At 40.7% G+C, this 14,046-nt stretch overlaps 1 protein-coding gene across 8 annotated transcripts in view; it reads left to right on the forward strand.

Moving 5' to 3' along the window:
* Positions 1 to 14,046, forward strand: part of Plcb4 (phospholipase C beta 4) — a 383,472-nt gene that overhangs the window by 306,680 nt on the left and 62,746 nt on the right. For all 8 annotated transcript variants that reach the window (XM_059261493.1, XM_059261494.1, XM_059261492.1 and 5 more), the window contains exons 12-17: positions 2,239 to 2,347; positions 5,537 to 5,747; positions 7,968 to 8,061; positions 10,672 to 10,751; positions 11,234 to 11,318; positions 13,618 to 13,708. In XM_059261493.1, the coding sequence (XP_059117476.1) occupies positions 2,239 to 2,347; positions 5,537 to 5,747; positions 7,968 to 8,061; positions 10,672 to 10,751; positions 11,234 to 11,318; positions 13,618 to 13,708 (670 nt within the window). The remainder of the gene's footprint in view (positions 1 to 2,238; positions 2,348 to 5,536; positions 5,748 to 7,967; positions 8,062 to 10,671; positions 10,752 to 11,233; positions 11,319 to 13,617; positions 13,709 to 14,046) is intronic.

Consider the following 14,046-nt stretch of genomic DNA (forward strand, 5'->3'; position numbering starts at 1 on the left):
AGGCCCTCCCACATGATGATAATGTTGCTGCTGCCATCCACATACCACATTTTAAGTAGCCCCACATTAGTATGTACATGTGTAGAAACACCCAGGAATGTCTGAATTTCCTTCCCTTTTTCTCATTGTCATCTGTTTTCTCCCCCATAGCTGTATCCCATTTTTCTCCCACTTCTTAAGTCATATGAATTTTCCCCATTGTTTCTCTAAGTCCCAAATGCTCAACAGTGATCTTATGTTTAAGTCAAAAGACTTAATTTCACTAGAGCAGATCCTGAGGATAACTGGGCGTAACTATGCTTGGGTATGAAAGGAATCCCCTCCATCGCTTATCCATCTTCTTTAGTGCTATTGTTTATGGGGGAAAAGATCTCTAGAGAGTGGTTGGGGTTTTATTTCTTCGAATGCTTTTAAATGATTCTTCTCCCCCGAGAGGAGACCCTCATACCCTTGAATACTGGGGCCTGCTGCATGGTGCATCAGATCCTTACAGGGTATAGCATGTCTTCCCTTGCCTGGCATCCCACTGTCCACATCACTTTCCCTTTCTCTGCAGATCCCATCACTATTCTCCACAATATCAAGGCCTGTTATTAGTGTAACAGTTTCTAGTCTATCATCTACATGGGCATAATCAATAATTCCTTAATAGTGTAACAGAAAGATGCTTCATCAGGATAGACTGTCAAAAAGATATTGATCCCTTCACTTTAGCACTTTTAACTAAATGTGACAAGGGGGAGTCTAGAGACATCTGTGTTTTAGCAGTTAAAATCAAGTGTTCCTTTAGGCTGTACATATTGTTCTGTACATAGCCCTCTTTTCAGATGAACAACCCAAAACAAACAGGGATAAAAGGTCCATATGAACTTGTAACGGTTGCTTCTTAGGCATCTTTCTAATAATATTGCAAAGTCTGTGCATGCATCTGGGTAAAGAGTTGTTGCCAAAGTACGATTTGTTGACCAGTTCTTGCTCACATCTGCTTATTGGTCATCATTCTATGAAAGTTTGCTTTTCATTCATTTGAGAGAGGACACAATGCAATCTTACCATTCACAGTGAACTGTAAGAAAGTTTAGTGGACCCACTGCCTCCAGACATGTGCCATGACATGTGTGTACCCATAATCACACGCATACATGCACATAAACAGAAGCATGCACACACATAGCTTAGTCAGGTAGTGAATGGGCAAATGGGCTTCTCACCATTCCAGGAAGTCAGGGCAGCCTCACTGCAGGAAGTGTGTTGCTCTTTCAATGCAAAAAGCATCTTGGGTGCTGATTCAGAAAGGTAGATACAGCCGGGCGGTGGTGGCGCACGCCTTTAATCCCAGCACTTGGGAGGCAGAGCCAGGCAGATCTCTGTGAGTTTGAGGCCAGCCTGGGCTACCAAGTGAGTCCCAGGAAAGGCGCAAAGCTACACAGAGAAACCCTGTCTCGAAAAACCAAAAAAAAAAAAAAAGAAAGGTAGATACTAGCAACTTCATAAGAGCCTTCTTCCATGCACTCTACTGGGGGACTTCTAGGGCAAAGTGAGTGCAGTTTTCGAGTGAAGATGCTCTCAGCTGTTGTATTTTAAATTCGTTTTTATATAATAAATACTTAGAAGTATTCTGTGCTGACTAATTTTCATCATTACAATTATATCATTTTGGAAAACTATGAACCCAAGAAAACAAAGTTTTCAGAGTGTTCAAGAACCTCTTATTATTAGAGAAGAACAGATTAAAACTTAACTATTTACTTTTCTGACATTAGAATTTTTATTGTTACTGTTTTGGGGCTTTTGGCCACTTAGTACATGATCTGGTTTCTTATTTTAATTTTTTTTTGGTTTCACTTTTTAAAACTAGCCTTAATAGTAAATTTTTAAATGCTATAAAGATTCTTTGCTCTCATTTTTTTTGTACATATTTGTGGCAAATCACTTACCTAAGGTCTAGGAAGTAGAAGACTGTGCTTAACATTCTCACTCTGTCATTCATTCTTCAAAATTTAAATGGGAGAGAAGCACACATCTCCTCTTTTTTCACCATAGGCCCCGACAGAGTCAGTCCAGATAGGGACTTTCTGAAGTATAGTTCAGGGAGAGAGCCAGGAAGGCAGGGAAATCTGATCTTTGTAATTACAAATACGATAGTCTAGATGGATCTTGTTTTACAAATTATATGCTTAGAAACCTGATTCATGAGTGAGGAGCGTGGGTCTAAATGGAGTTATTTTCTCATCATAGCATCAACGAGATCCTCGGCTGAATGAAATTTTATTCCCATTTTATGATGCTAAAAGAGCAATGCGGATCATTGAGATGTATGAGCCTGACGAAGATTTGAAGAAAAAAGGTAATATAAATGAAAAAAAAAGACAAATTAAATTTTGTTTTTGCTAAGACAAGAAAATGTACATTTAAAAATTCTTGAATTTTAATTAAAATATCTTAATGCTTTGGGGCACCATAGCTCCAAAGATTAGTAATTTATTCTTTTCCTGCTCTTAAGTTAATTTGTATATTCTATCAAGTGAATCCACACTGTCTGAAGTACACCACTACAAAATGTACTGTGTTGTTAAGCACGTTGTAGTGATAGTCCCCTGTATATGCTTATATTGTTTTAATTTCGCATACTGTGAAAAGGCAGTCTCTGTGTGCAATCTTTGAAAAGAATCTCTGTCACACAAGAACCCGCACCTTCCTTTGCTCCCTTTTGTTCTGCTAAGCTGGATACATTTAGCATTTAATTTGATGTGCTCTCCCGCTGCTTGTTTGACCCCCCGGGTTGGAAGATAAAAACACAGATAGATAGGACATTACCTAGTCAGGAATCACATTAGCAAGTTGTCTGTATTCCTGGATCTTTGTCCCTTTCATTTTGTTTTAGGAACAATCTGTGGTTCAAGTTTTAGTCAGAGGAAAAGCGTGGAGACGGAAGAGCATCCCTGCAGCAGGGGCGTGCCTGTGAGCCTGGCCCCCGTGAGCCCGCTGGGGGAGGCAGGCACCACTACTCTTGTTTTGTGCAGCTTTTTCTTGTCATTGTGACCAGGATACTTAACAGAAGCAACTTTGGTGAGGGAAAGGATTTCTTTTAGTTCACATTTTCAGGCAATGTTAGTCTGTCATGGTAGGAAGGCCTACAGTGTCCGGAGTGTGAGGGACCTGGTCACATCCAAGCAGAACTAGCAAGCAGAAATATCCAGATCCCAGACGTACCCCCAATGACCTACCTGTACCAGTCAGTTCTATACCATCCAAAACAGTACTACCCACTAGGGGCCAGCCCGCGAGGGACATTTCACATTCAAACTGTAACACTGGGACTTCAAGACTGAATAAGAAGTGCCTCCTGCCCTCACCCACCTTGAAGACAGTCGTGTTCTGTTCCAGCAAAAGACAAGTGAAACTGTTCCTCAGCAATGTGATAATGTAATGATTTATGTGTGTCTTTGTTATTTCTCAAGTCCTTTCAAGACCTAAAAGTCTAATTATAACTGACACCACCTAAAAAATGTGCTTCTCTCTTTCACAAATGACAGAAATTTAAAGCCTGTCTTTAACTTAATGAGTGTAAGAACACAGCTCAAACCTTGGGATTGGGACAGGGGCTCATAAAGTAGCTCAGCATTTCCAGTTGCAGGTATGGACCCTAGAGAATGTCCCCTACAGTCTCCAAATACTGGCTGTTAGAGTGGTACCAAGTTCAGGGCTAGACCTCTGCTGCTTCCATGCTTTCTGCTTGGAGAGAGGGTGCCCATGCAGGCCAGTAGCTTTCAGTGTCTGCTGTGTACATAGGACATTCAGAGTAAATCCTCCAGTCCTAATCTCTACTGTAAACCAGGGGCCTGAGGTAGGCCTGCTCATCTGCATGTTGAAGACTCGCATTCGCAGCATGGTTTGATATTCCTGTCTCCATCCCTCTTCCTTTCACAGCCTAAAAAATGGTTGCACTACTCACTTAGCTTTTCAAGTCAGAATCTATGGAATCACCTTGTATTTTTTTTTTTTATTTCTTTCACATCACTTATGATCTGTCACCAAATACATGAAGTCCACCTCTCTTCATTCTCTCCTTCTCAGACATTCAAGGCCACAGTGCCAATTGGTTTGTGACATCTTTATCCTGCTTTTTACCCAGTACTGTGCTCCACTCAGCAGCCAGAGTAAGCCTTTTAGAATACTATCCAATGTTATTGTGTACTCTTCTACCCCACCAAAGCTTCCCGACACAAAAATCTCAAGTACTTAGGACTAAACCCTGGTAGATGCAGACTTTGGCTTGCTCTCCAGCATCATTACCCACCACTTTACCAGGTGACGCTCATTCCACTTTGTATCCATTGAGTGGATTGAGAATACACACTCCTGCATCAAGAGCTCTGCATTTGCTCATCCTTCTGCCGGAAAGCTCCACTCCTATGTGTCTGTGTGTCTTGTCCCCATGTGTCTATGTGTCTTGTCCCCATGCATGTATGAAGTCTTAGAAAGATTTCACTGACCATGTATTTAAACCAGCTTCCCACCATTCTTCTTTAGCTTTCATCTTTCTAGCTTTTACTTCCAATATGGCATTATATTTATTTGTTCATATATTCATGTTTCTTACCTATAATATGTGACTTTTGTAGAAGTGGAATGTAGCTCTTTTTTTCTGCACCTATCCCAGTGTCTCAAAAGTATTTGCTGTTAGAATGAATGAATGTGCCAAGGACAGAGGCATGGGAACTTTCATTGTAATACTTGAGTTGTAATTAGAAATGGCCTACATATCCAGCAACAAACTGAGTTTTTATATATATATATATATATATATATATATATATATATATATATATATAATATCTGGGCTTGGTTGCATATGCCTTTTATCTCAGCATGCAGGAGGAATACACAGGCAGATCTCTGAGTTCCAGGCCAGCCTAGTTTAAAGAATGAGTTCCATCCAGGATAGCCAGGGCTACAAAGAGAAACCCTGTCTTGAAAAACCAAAATGTGTGTCTGTGTATGTGTGTGTGTGTGTGTGTGTGTGTGTGTGTGTGTGAGAGAGAGAGAGAGAGAGAGAGAGAGAGAGAGAGAGAGAGAGAGAGAGAGAGAGAGGAAATTAAATTGTTTAAAGTTCGAGAGCTAACCATTTCTAGGAAAGGCCCCTCCTCCAACTGAATGAAAATAACAGTGACTTAGACTCTTACAGGTATTCTCAGTTACCAATCCTGATGCTCCTGGGCCAACCTGTTCCCCACTTGGCCAGAGAAAGCAGGAGATGGGCAGCAGAAGGCGAGGGTGGTCATAGCAGAGCCAGAGGTCCTCGCCACTGTGGTTCATAGCATAGTTCTTCATTTGGAGGACTGTCACAGATTGTGCTGCTTATAATTTGTAATTTTGTATTTTGTTCAAGTTCTGAAAGGTGTAGATTCTCAAAAGGAAAAATACTGTGGAGTTATTTCTGCTCTCATTTTTAAGCTGCCTCAACTTGGCTGGGTAAAATATAAGATGAGCATCTTCAGAGCCATGGTGCCACTCAGATTTTCTTTCTCTGCAGGCCTCATATCAAGTGACGGGTTTTGCAGGTATCTGATGTCAGATGAAAATGCCCCAGTCTTCCTAGACCGCTTAGAACTCTACCAGGAGATGGACCACCCCCTGGCTCACTACTTCATCAGTTCTTCCCACAACACCTATCTCACTGGCCGGCAGTTTGGCGGAAAGTCTTCAGTGGAAATGTACAGACAAGTTCTCCTGGCTGGTTGCAGGTCTGGAACTCAAGATGGCGATTTGCTTTGTCTACATGTGGCACCTTTAGATTTATCATTGTCCTCCCCTTGTCCCTCTAGTCCCCAGTGTTCCAAGATGCCCACTGGATCTGCTAAGCAATGGCTCATACCGAATTCTGTATATCGATGCTCCCCCCAATTTATGAGACCCTGTGATGAAGTTCTGTTTACAAATTAGGCACAGAGAGCTTAACAACATTGGTATTAAATTTTTTCCCAAGGATATACTGTGATAATATTGGTAGCATCACTACCTTTCACCTTGCAGCTGCTATTGTGAAAGTAAGGCTTCCTTGAATACAAGCACTGTAGTTCTATGACATTCTGATAGCAAGGAAGGCCTCTAAGTGGCTGACAGTGGCATTGGACTAATCCAGTTCCTAGGCAGGATGGTTGGCTGGTGAATGATACCATTGTACTACTCACAGTGGTATGTAATTTAACACATAGAAGTTGTTTATTTCTAGAACTTTGCTGTTGTTGGTTTTGGTCTTTTGGGGGGCCTGCTACCCAGCTCCCAAATAAATCACACACGGAGTCTTATTCTTAATTATGAATGCTCAGCCTTAGCTTGGATTGTTTTTTGCCAGCTTTCCTTAACTTTAAATCATCTGTCTTTTGCCTCTGGGCTTTTCCTTTTCTATTCCTTTATACCTTTCTTTGTTTCTTACCCCGTGGCTTGCTGTGTAGCTGGTGGCTGGCCCCTGGAGTCCTCCTCCTTTTCTCACTTCTAGATTTCTCCTTTCTCCCAGATTTCTCCTCCTATTTATTCTCTCTGCCTACCAGCCATGCCTATCCTTTCTCCTGCCTAGCTATTGGCCATTCAGTTCTTTATTAGACCACCAGGTGTTTTAGTCAAGCACAGTAACACAGCTTCACAGAGTTAAACAAATGCAACATAAACAAAAGTAATACACCTTAAAATAATATTCTACAACACATTGCATTCTATATTTTTCAAACCAATGTTGACCCCAGTTAACTGAACCATAGATAAGGGAGGACTATTGCAATTTACTTTTCTCTGAAATAAAAAATCATAACCAGAATGAAAAGAACTTTTACATTTCTCTTTCACAGATTGTGTTCGTTTTATTTTGAGTGAGAAAAGAAGGTATCACATAAAAGTCTCAAGTCATCTTAGGAGTAAAAATGCATTTACTTACGGTAACTTTAAAATACGACTTCAAAATCGTAAAACAAGAAAATACATATATTTTAATAAGCCATGTTTCCTACTAGTTGTAGGTAATTACAAATTTAGTTTTATTTAATGTACAAAAGAGCTTGGGAATTTCGTTTGGTGGTAGAGCATTTACTTAGTCTGTGCAAGGTCTTGAGTTCAATCCTTACCTCTGTCCAAAATAAAAAAAAAAAAAAAAGTGGCTGCTTAATGCAAAGCTCAAAAGTTTAGTTTTTTAAGGAGAGATCACAGAAAGTGATTTTTATAGAAGTAAGCAAATATTTAAGGTTAAAGTTTTACAAAAATAAGAAATGTAGTTGTACTATGATTTTTTTGGAAATATTTTTTTAAAGCTCACTGTGTTCTATATATAGAAGTGCTACAAAGGAGATTAACTCCATCCTTACTTCATGGATGTGCTTTGTCTCAATATCTGTGTCTGAATCCTAAAACAGCATGAGCATTTCTTGCTCAGTCCTGGGGTCTGCGTTGAGAGCTCTATGCCTGCCAGGCAGGGCTCTTCTCCTGACAGGCTTTCATTTCACTTTTTCTTTTGAAAAAGAATCTCACTTACTTGCCCAAGCCAGCCATAAACTCTTAAGAAACTGGGATTACCATCCTGTGCCACTAGGCCCAGCTCAAGAAAATTTCCTAACATGGTGGAAGTAACATTATTCTACTCAATGCATTTATAAATAAATTTTAATATCACCCAAACCCAGGCTATACTGCAAATTTTCCATTGTCCTCTATTGCAGCTTGGTCCTCAATACAATTTCATTGAGAACCAGGCAGCTTATTATGTTCATTCAGTCTCAGAATCTTGCCCACTGCCCTTTTTTTGATGACACCAGTGTGAGGAGTGAAATCTAGTTTTAACCTGTGCATCCATGAAGTACCCATGTTATTCATTCAGTTTTCTGACCTATAAGGAAGCAACTTATTTTGATGTGTCTTTGACTTCGTGCTTAGTTTCCTGGTAAGGGCTCAGTGTTGTAATCTGACTGTGTTTCTAGGTGTGTTGAACTTGACTGTTGGGATGGAAAAGGTGAAGATCAGGAACCAATAATAACTCATGGAAAAGCAATGTGTACGGACATCCTTTTTAAGGTGGGTTTTAAAATTTCACAGTCAGAGCTTTCCCAGACTGTTGTGCAAATGCAGGAAACAAGAAAACAGTTTTCTTTTTTCATTTTCTCAAGCAGTGTACCTTCATGTTTCTGTCTTGTCATTTTAAAGAGAAAGCCAAGGCAATATTATTAGTCACATACTATTCCCTTCATGGTATTTTTCTGGCTTTCAAATAATGACTATAATGTAATGAGGCCCTTTAGTAGAGTCTACCTAGTTTTACCCCAAAACAATTTTTTTTGGCACAGTTGGGTACACATATAGCCTAGTTACTTGGGAGCCTGAGGCAGGGGGATTGCTTTAGTTCAGGATTTTGGGAAATATAGTGAGAACTATTCTCATCAAAATAAACAAAAACATTTTTTAAAAAATCTTCTTATCTATCTGTGGGGGTCGCTGAACCCAAGTCCCTGTTCAGGGCACCATCTGTGGGAAGCCAACTCTCACCTTTTAAAAGGTTCTTATGAGGAGGAGAGAGGAATAAGAAACTTTTAGATAGAAAGATAGTGGAGAGGAGACAGACAGAAACACAGGATAGCTTCGGGAGGACCTGGATCAAAATCCACCAGCTCCTCCTGTCTTTTCAAAAGGGCTTTTTATAACAATGCCAAGGGGTGGGGCAAAAGTCCTCCCCCTTGCTAGATCAAAGCACACCGTACAGCCAAGTGTAGACTCTTCCAAACACCTGGTAACTACACCTGTGGTCAAAGCCTCCCCGTATGCAGCCCTGCTGGGTAAAGCAAGCTCAGATTCTTGGACCCTGAGTAATTTGGGCTTCCACATCTGCCTATTTTCTTGCTGGCTTTCTGTTATTCCTGAAAGACTCCAAGGTAGCATAGAAAGAGAAAGTTTATAAATGAGCCTTATAATAATGAGATAATTAGGTTGGTATTGTGAATGATTTTTAGGAAATTTTCTCAATTTGAAAGCCATACCAAAAATTGGGCTCTACACTTTCAGAAGATTTGGAATAAGGAATAAACCATAATTCACAGGACTATCAGAAAACATGGTCATTTCAGTACTGTGACCAGTGAGAAGTACCCCGCCAACCAAGGCTCCTCACCAAAAGTAATATGTAGTTAATAAACAAGGCACTTCTTAGAACCTTTGGGTGGTCTCTTCGTGTGACTCTTAGTGTTTTCTTCCATATGTCCATGGTAGCCCACCAAAGGTAATAAACTCTATGTTGGCTAATGTCAGATACATCTGTGCCTGCTGGCTTGTGTAGTTCAGGAAAGATAATAAGAATGTCTGGAACAATGGCTCTTAGCTCTGCCTACTATTGAAATCACCACAGTGTCTCCAGAACCATGATGCTTCCCTCAATTCTGTACGTGGAACATTCCATACATCTTAGCCAAGGTATTGGTGACTTTTCATCAGCAACAATTCAAGATTACACTTCCTAAGAAGAATCAAGAGTATATTAAAGTGACAAGGTGTGAATTTATATGGTCATTAAATGACAAAGAATAGTGGTGTCCTCTTTAGGAGATTAAGAAGCCCAGTCAGGAAGCAGCATGGAAAACAGTCATCCATAAGGAAAGCAGACTCCGAAGGCAATGGCAAAATTTTCTTGCAGGAGTAATTCTTTACCATTTACTCTAGACAATTAAGTTCGTGGTCATTTTTACCTGTGAATAACCTTTAAGAAATAGTACTTAAATGACTGCTGCATTTATAAGAATGTCTCAATAAAATATTTTCAGGTTTATCATTTCTACTGCACTTCCATGGATAATTATTGTAAAAATATTTTCTGACTTGCTGAGTGATGCGGCTTGCCACAGACCAGTAAGAACTTGTAGATTTTATACTCTGTAGCAGCATTGGTTTCAAGTCTTTTTTTCTAAAACAGTCACATGGGCCAACCTTTGGTTACAGCTTTTCTACATCATGTGATGCAAGGTACCGGGAGGTGTTATGCCTCTTAGGAGTGGGTGTTAAGTGTAAAAGTGAAGCCACAGCCCTCTCTTGTTTTGCCTCACATGTTCCCTGACCACAGGAGAGACCCACTTTTCACTAGGCTCACGGGAAATAATGATTTTGCAGTTGTCACACCAGTATAACAAAGAATGATAGTTCAAAATGATTCCAAACTCAGAGGAAGGCCAATTAGAAGCTCCCTGAAATCCTTGTGTTATTACCAACACATTTCCTCAGAGGTGGGAGGAATTGAAGATTGGTCTACGGTGAAAATTCCTGCACAAAGTTTATGTTCTCCTCCAGGAGAATGATGAGGGCTAAGGGCGTGATTTAGTGGTGAGCCCTTGCTTCTTATACGCCAAACCCTAGATTCAAACCCGAGTACCACAGAAAGGGGCTGGGGTGGACCAGATTCCCTAGCTCTGCACACTGTCAAGCGAGAGCTGGCAGACCACTCAAGTAACATCTTTTAATAGCACTGGAGAAATAAAAGAGAGCGTTGATTGAAAAGCAGTGTCCTAGGTGTGTAGGCAGATGTATTCTCCAGGTCAAATTGTTAAAGTTGACTTCCTTGGGATACCCAGTTAGTGGTCTCTGAATAGTGTCAGGTGCCTTAAATCTGTTGTTCTTTTCTCTCATAAACACTCTTTGTCTTTACAGGATGTAATCCAAGCCATCAAGGAAACAGCGTTTGTCACATCAGAATATCCTGTAATACTCTCCTTTGAAAACCACTGCAGGTATAACAGCACCTTCTTTTCCCGAACCCTACTTGGTGGTGTTTCAGATCTCTGACTCCTGCTGCTAATTCTTTTTTTAAAATAACTGAGTAGTTTCCTGTCTGATGGGCTAAGTAGCAAATGATCCTGCAGCGAGGACACAGTTATTTCCAACCCTGCCCACCAAGAAGTCATCTTCTTGTGGCTCAGTAATGCTTTCTCCAAACAAAAGGTCAGAAATTGGGACACCTAGTTTAAAGTTCCTTTGAGATGGAAAATTTGGCAATAACTTGCATGGTATTTTTGTATTTTTCTTGCCAGTTTTTAATTTTAAGTTGTACCAGTTAAAGTTTGTATGGTACTTAAAAGTATAGCTCCAGTTTATGTTATGAAAACAGCCTTGAACTTAGCAAAGCGGGAGTCTTTAGTTATAGGGATGGATATCTCATTCTTGTAGAGTTAATGGACATTTGAATTTACAAATGCCACTTCTTTCTCCCCAGCAAATATCAACAGTACAAGATGTCCAAGTATTGTGAAGATCTATTTGGGGATCTCCTGTTGAAACAAGCACTCGAATCACATCCAGTATGTATTTTTAGAAAACCATATTTCCAGCATGAATGGATTTGTTTTGAAATGTGTTTTTCAGGGGTCAAGTAGCACTGGAGGATGAATACTAAGGATTTTCATATTTATTTAGATTCTCTGGTACAAAAAGCTTTTATCGTGCTTCAGAGGGATGTCGAGAGGCGCATAAAGTAAACATGTGGCTCAGTTTAATCTGGATGCTCTTGAGGTCTCATGTTTTAAATTTCATAAAGCTTCCAAGCCAAGAGTCCAGGCTTCTCTGTGCTTCCCAGTGTTGGCTACATACTGAGTCACTTCAGACACCTGTAAAAACGCCTGAGCTAGGGCTCCCACCTACAGTGTTGTTTGTTTTTAACTGCCCCAGCACAAGCAGGTGTATTTTTAAAGCCCTCCAGGTAAACAAACGTGCACCCAGGGTTCAGACCTCATGGGAGCCTGTTGCTGTGGGAAGTGCTCCAAACTGATGTCATAAGACCCAAAGTTCAAGTTTCCAACTCCAAAATAAATACTCAGGCAAAGTCACATGGCCATTTTTGAGCTTCATTGTATACCTGCCAGTTTCTTCATAAAGGCGCTATTATTGAGTCTGTGGTCCATAGAAGGGCTTTATGAAGTCTAAAGAACGCGTGTGTAATTGTTCCAGAGAGTTCCTTGGATTTCTGTCAGGATACATAATGTCCAAGAGGATAAGATACACTATAAAAAGATGTCACAAGAAACAAGGCTTACTAAAGTTAGTGTTTTATTGGGGTGTTCAGCCCTCCTGCAGACATGGGAGCATCAGACAATAGGAGAGGGATAGGGCAGCAGACAACAAGAGGGTATTTGCTCTATGTGAATAACTTGGCTGGTTTAACCATGAATTTTTCCCAAAGGAAGATGTGGCAGCCGAAAGCACGTGGGAGACAAGGCTGCATCCTTTGTTCCCCACCTGACTCTCTGCAGCCTGCTGAAGCATCCTGGCAGGTGCTGCCCGTGTCCTCCCATCACTCCCTCTTTCTCCACCCCCTGACCTGACTGTTGGCCAATAGTGCCTACAGCTTTTTGCTGGAATGTAACCTCTGGTCACTGGTCAGGCTCTCATCACACAAGAGGGACAGGCCAGAGTGTCTGAGAATGAACACCCCCACCAGTCCCCTCACTCTGTATTCCCAGCGGCTACTTCTGAACACTTGTTCTCTTCTGTCCCTTGGGATCCCCAGCAGGACTCCCTGTGCACCACCCTCAGGCGACCCCAATGATAACATCTAAATAACACATCCCTCACTGGCTGTCTCTTCTTTGTCTTATTTTTCTGCTCCTCTGTTGATGTCTGCAAGAGCTAGCTCTCAAATAAACTTGTCCAAGAAGCTAATTCTGAGGGATGCCATACTAAGAAGCATCCTTAAGTTATTTTATTACTATTGTTTCCTTAGCCTGCACCCTCTTCCTATTTTCTTGGGCAAGAGAAGAGGCTTGCTTTTGGGGAAAGGTCATTATATTCTCAATGAAGGGATATATATATATATATATATATATATATATATATATATATATATATATATATATATATATATCTCCCCCCAGGGAAAGGACCAGTTCCACCAGGCAGCCTGTAGCAGACAGCATTCTGTTAAAGGTCTTCACAATGTAAGACACAGACTTGCTTGTTATACATAGGATAAAATAATGAGTTTTGAAGTAAATGTCTGTGTAGAAACTGCATAGGTAAGAGTGTGGTTGGATGGGTGGGGAATGAATATTTACATATCGGAAGGTCCCACTGACCACAGAGAATGGCCTAAGCAGACTTAACTTCCTGTAAAGTACAAGCAAATGAAGCCACAGTGAAGCTCAGATTGCAGTAATTCAAACCTCTCCCATTTTCAGTGGACCTGTCAAAATCCCAAGTTGGTCTGCTGAGATCAAAGACAGGCTCGGTCTATGATCTGGTGCAGATAGAGGGGAGCTCTGGGGCCTTTCAAGTGCTACCCTGTACTTTTTGGTGGACCTGAAATGTGAAAGGCCTACCATATAGCAGGACTGGCACATCCCAGAACCACTCAGATCATACCCTACCCTACTAGGGAAGTTGGGTCCAGTCTATACACCCCAGAAAATTGGGAGTTCCAAGTTTGCAGTGTTATTGAAATCAAAGTTGGATTCAGTAAACTGATGTGAGAAGTTTGTGGAAAGCACAGCCGTGCAGACTGACATCTAGTGGATGTTAGCTGCTATGACTCCAGGCCTCGGGGCTCTTATGGGCTACAAAACTAATGGAGAAGCCACTAACTGAGATCTTTCTGTATATCCCTAGCTTGAACCAGGCAGGCCTTTGCCATCCCCTAATGACCTCAAAAGAAAAATACTCATCAAAAATAAAAGGCTGAAACCTGAAGTTGAAAAAAGTAAGTCAAATGCACATATACCTTTGGTCAGCTTAGCTGTCTAGATGAAGTGTGATTTAGAAACTACTTATAGATTTGAGAAGGGAAGGGTGGAATGTAGATATTACATTTACTTTTCAGGGCTTTTTCACTACATTCCAATTTACCTTTAATTTCTGCAACTGGTCCATGCAGTGGGAAGCAACTATTCATATGCTTATGTGCTGAAATACAAAAGGAGAAGTGGAAGTGCTTGTATTGCTGCATATCTTGTCACAGTTTCATTCATAAAAGTTGAATTAATTTACGCTCACATTGGTGGTATCTAAAAATCCCTTTTCCCAGAATATTCATAGTGC

Source organism: Peromyscus eremicus, chromosome 4 (genome assembly GCF_949786415.1).
Source record: "Peromyscus eremicus chromosome 4, PerEre_H2_v1, whole genome shotgun sequence".
Classification (NCBI taxonomy): domain Eukaryota; kingdom Metazoa; phylum Chordata; class Mammalia; order Rodentia; family Cricetidae; genus Peromyscus; species Peromyscus eremicus.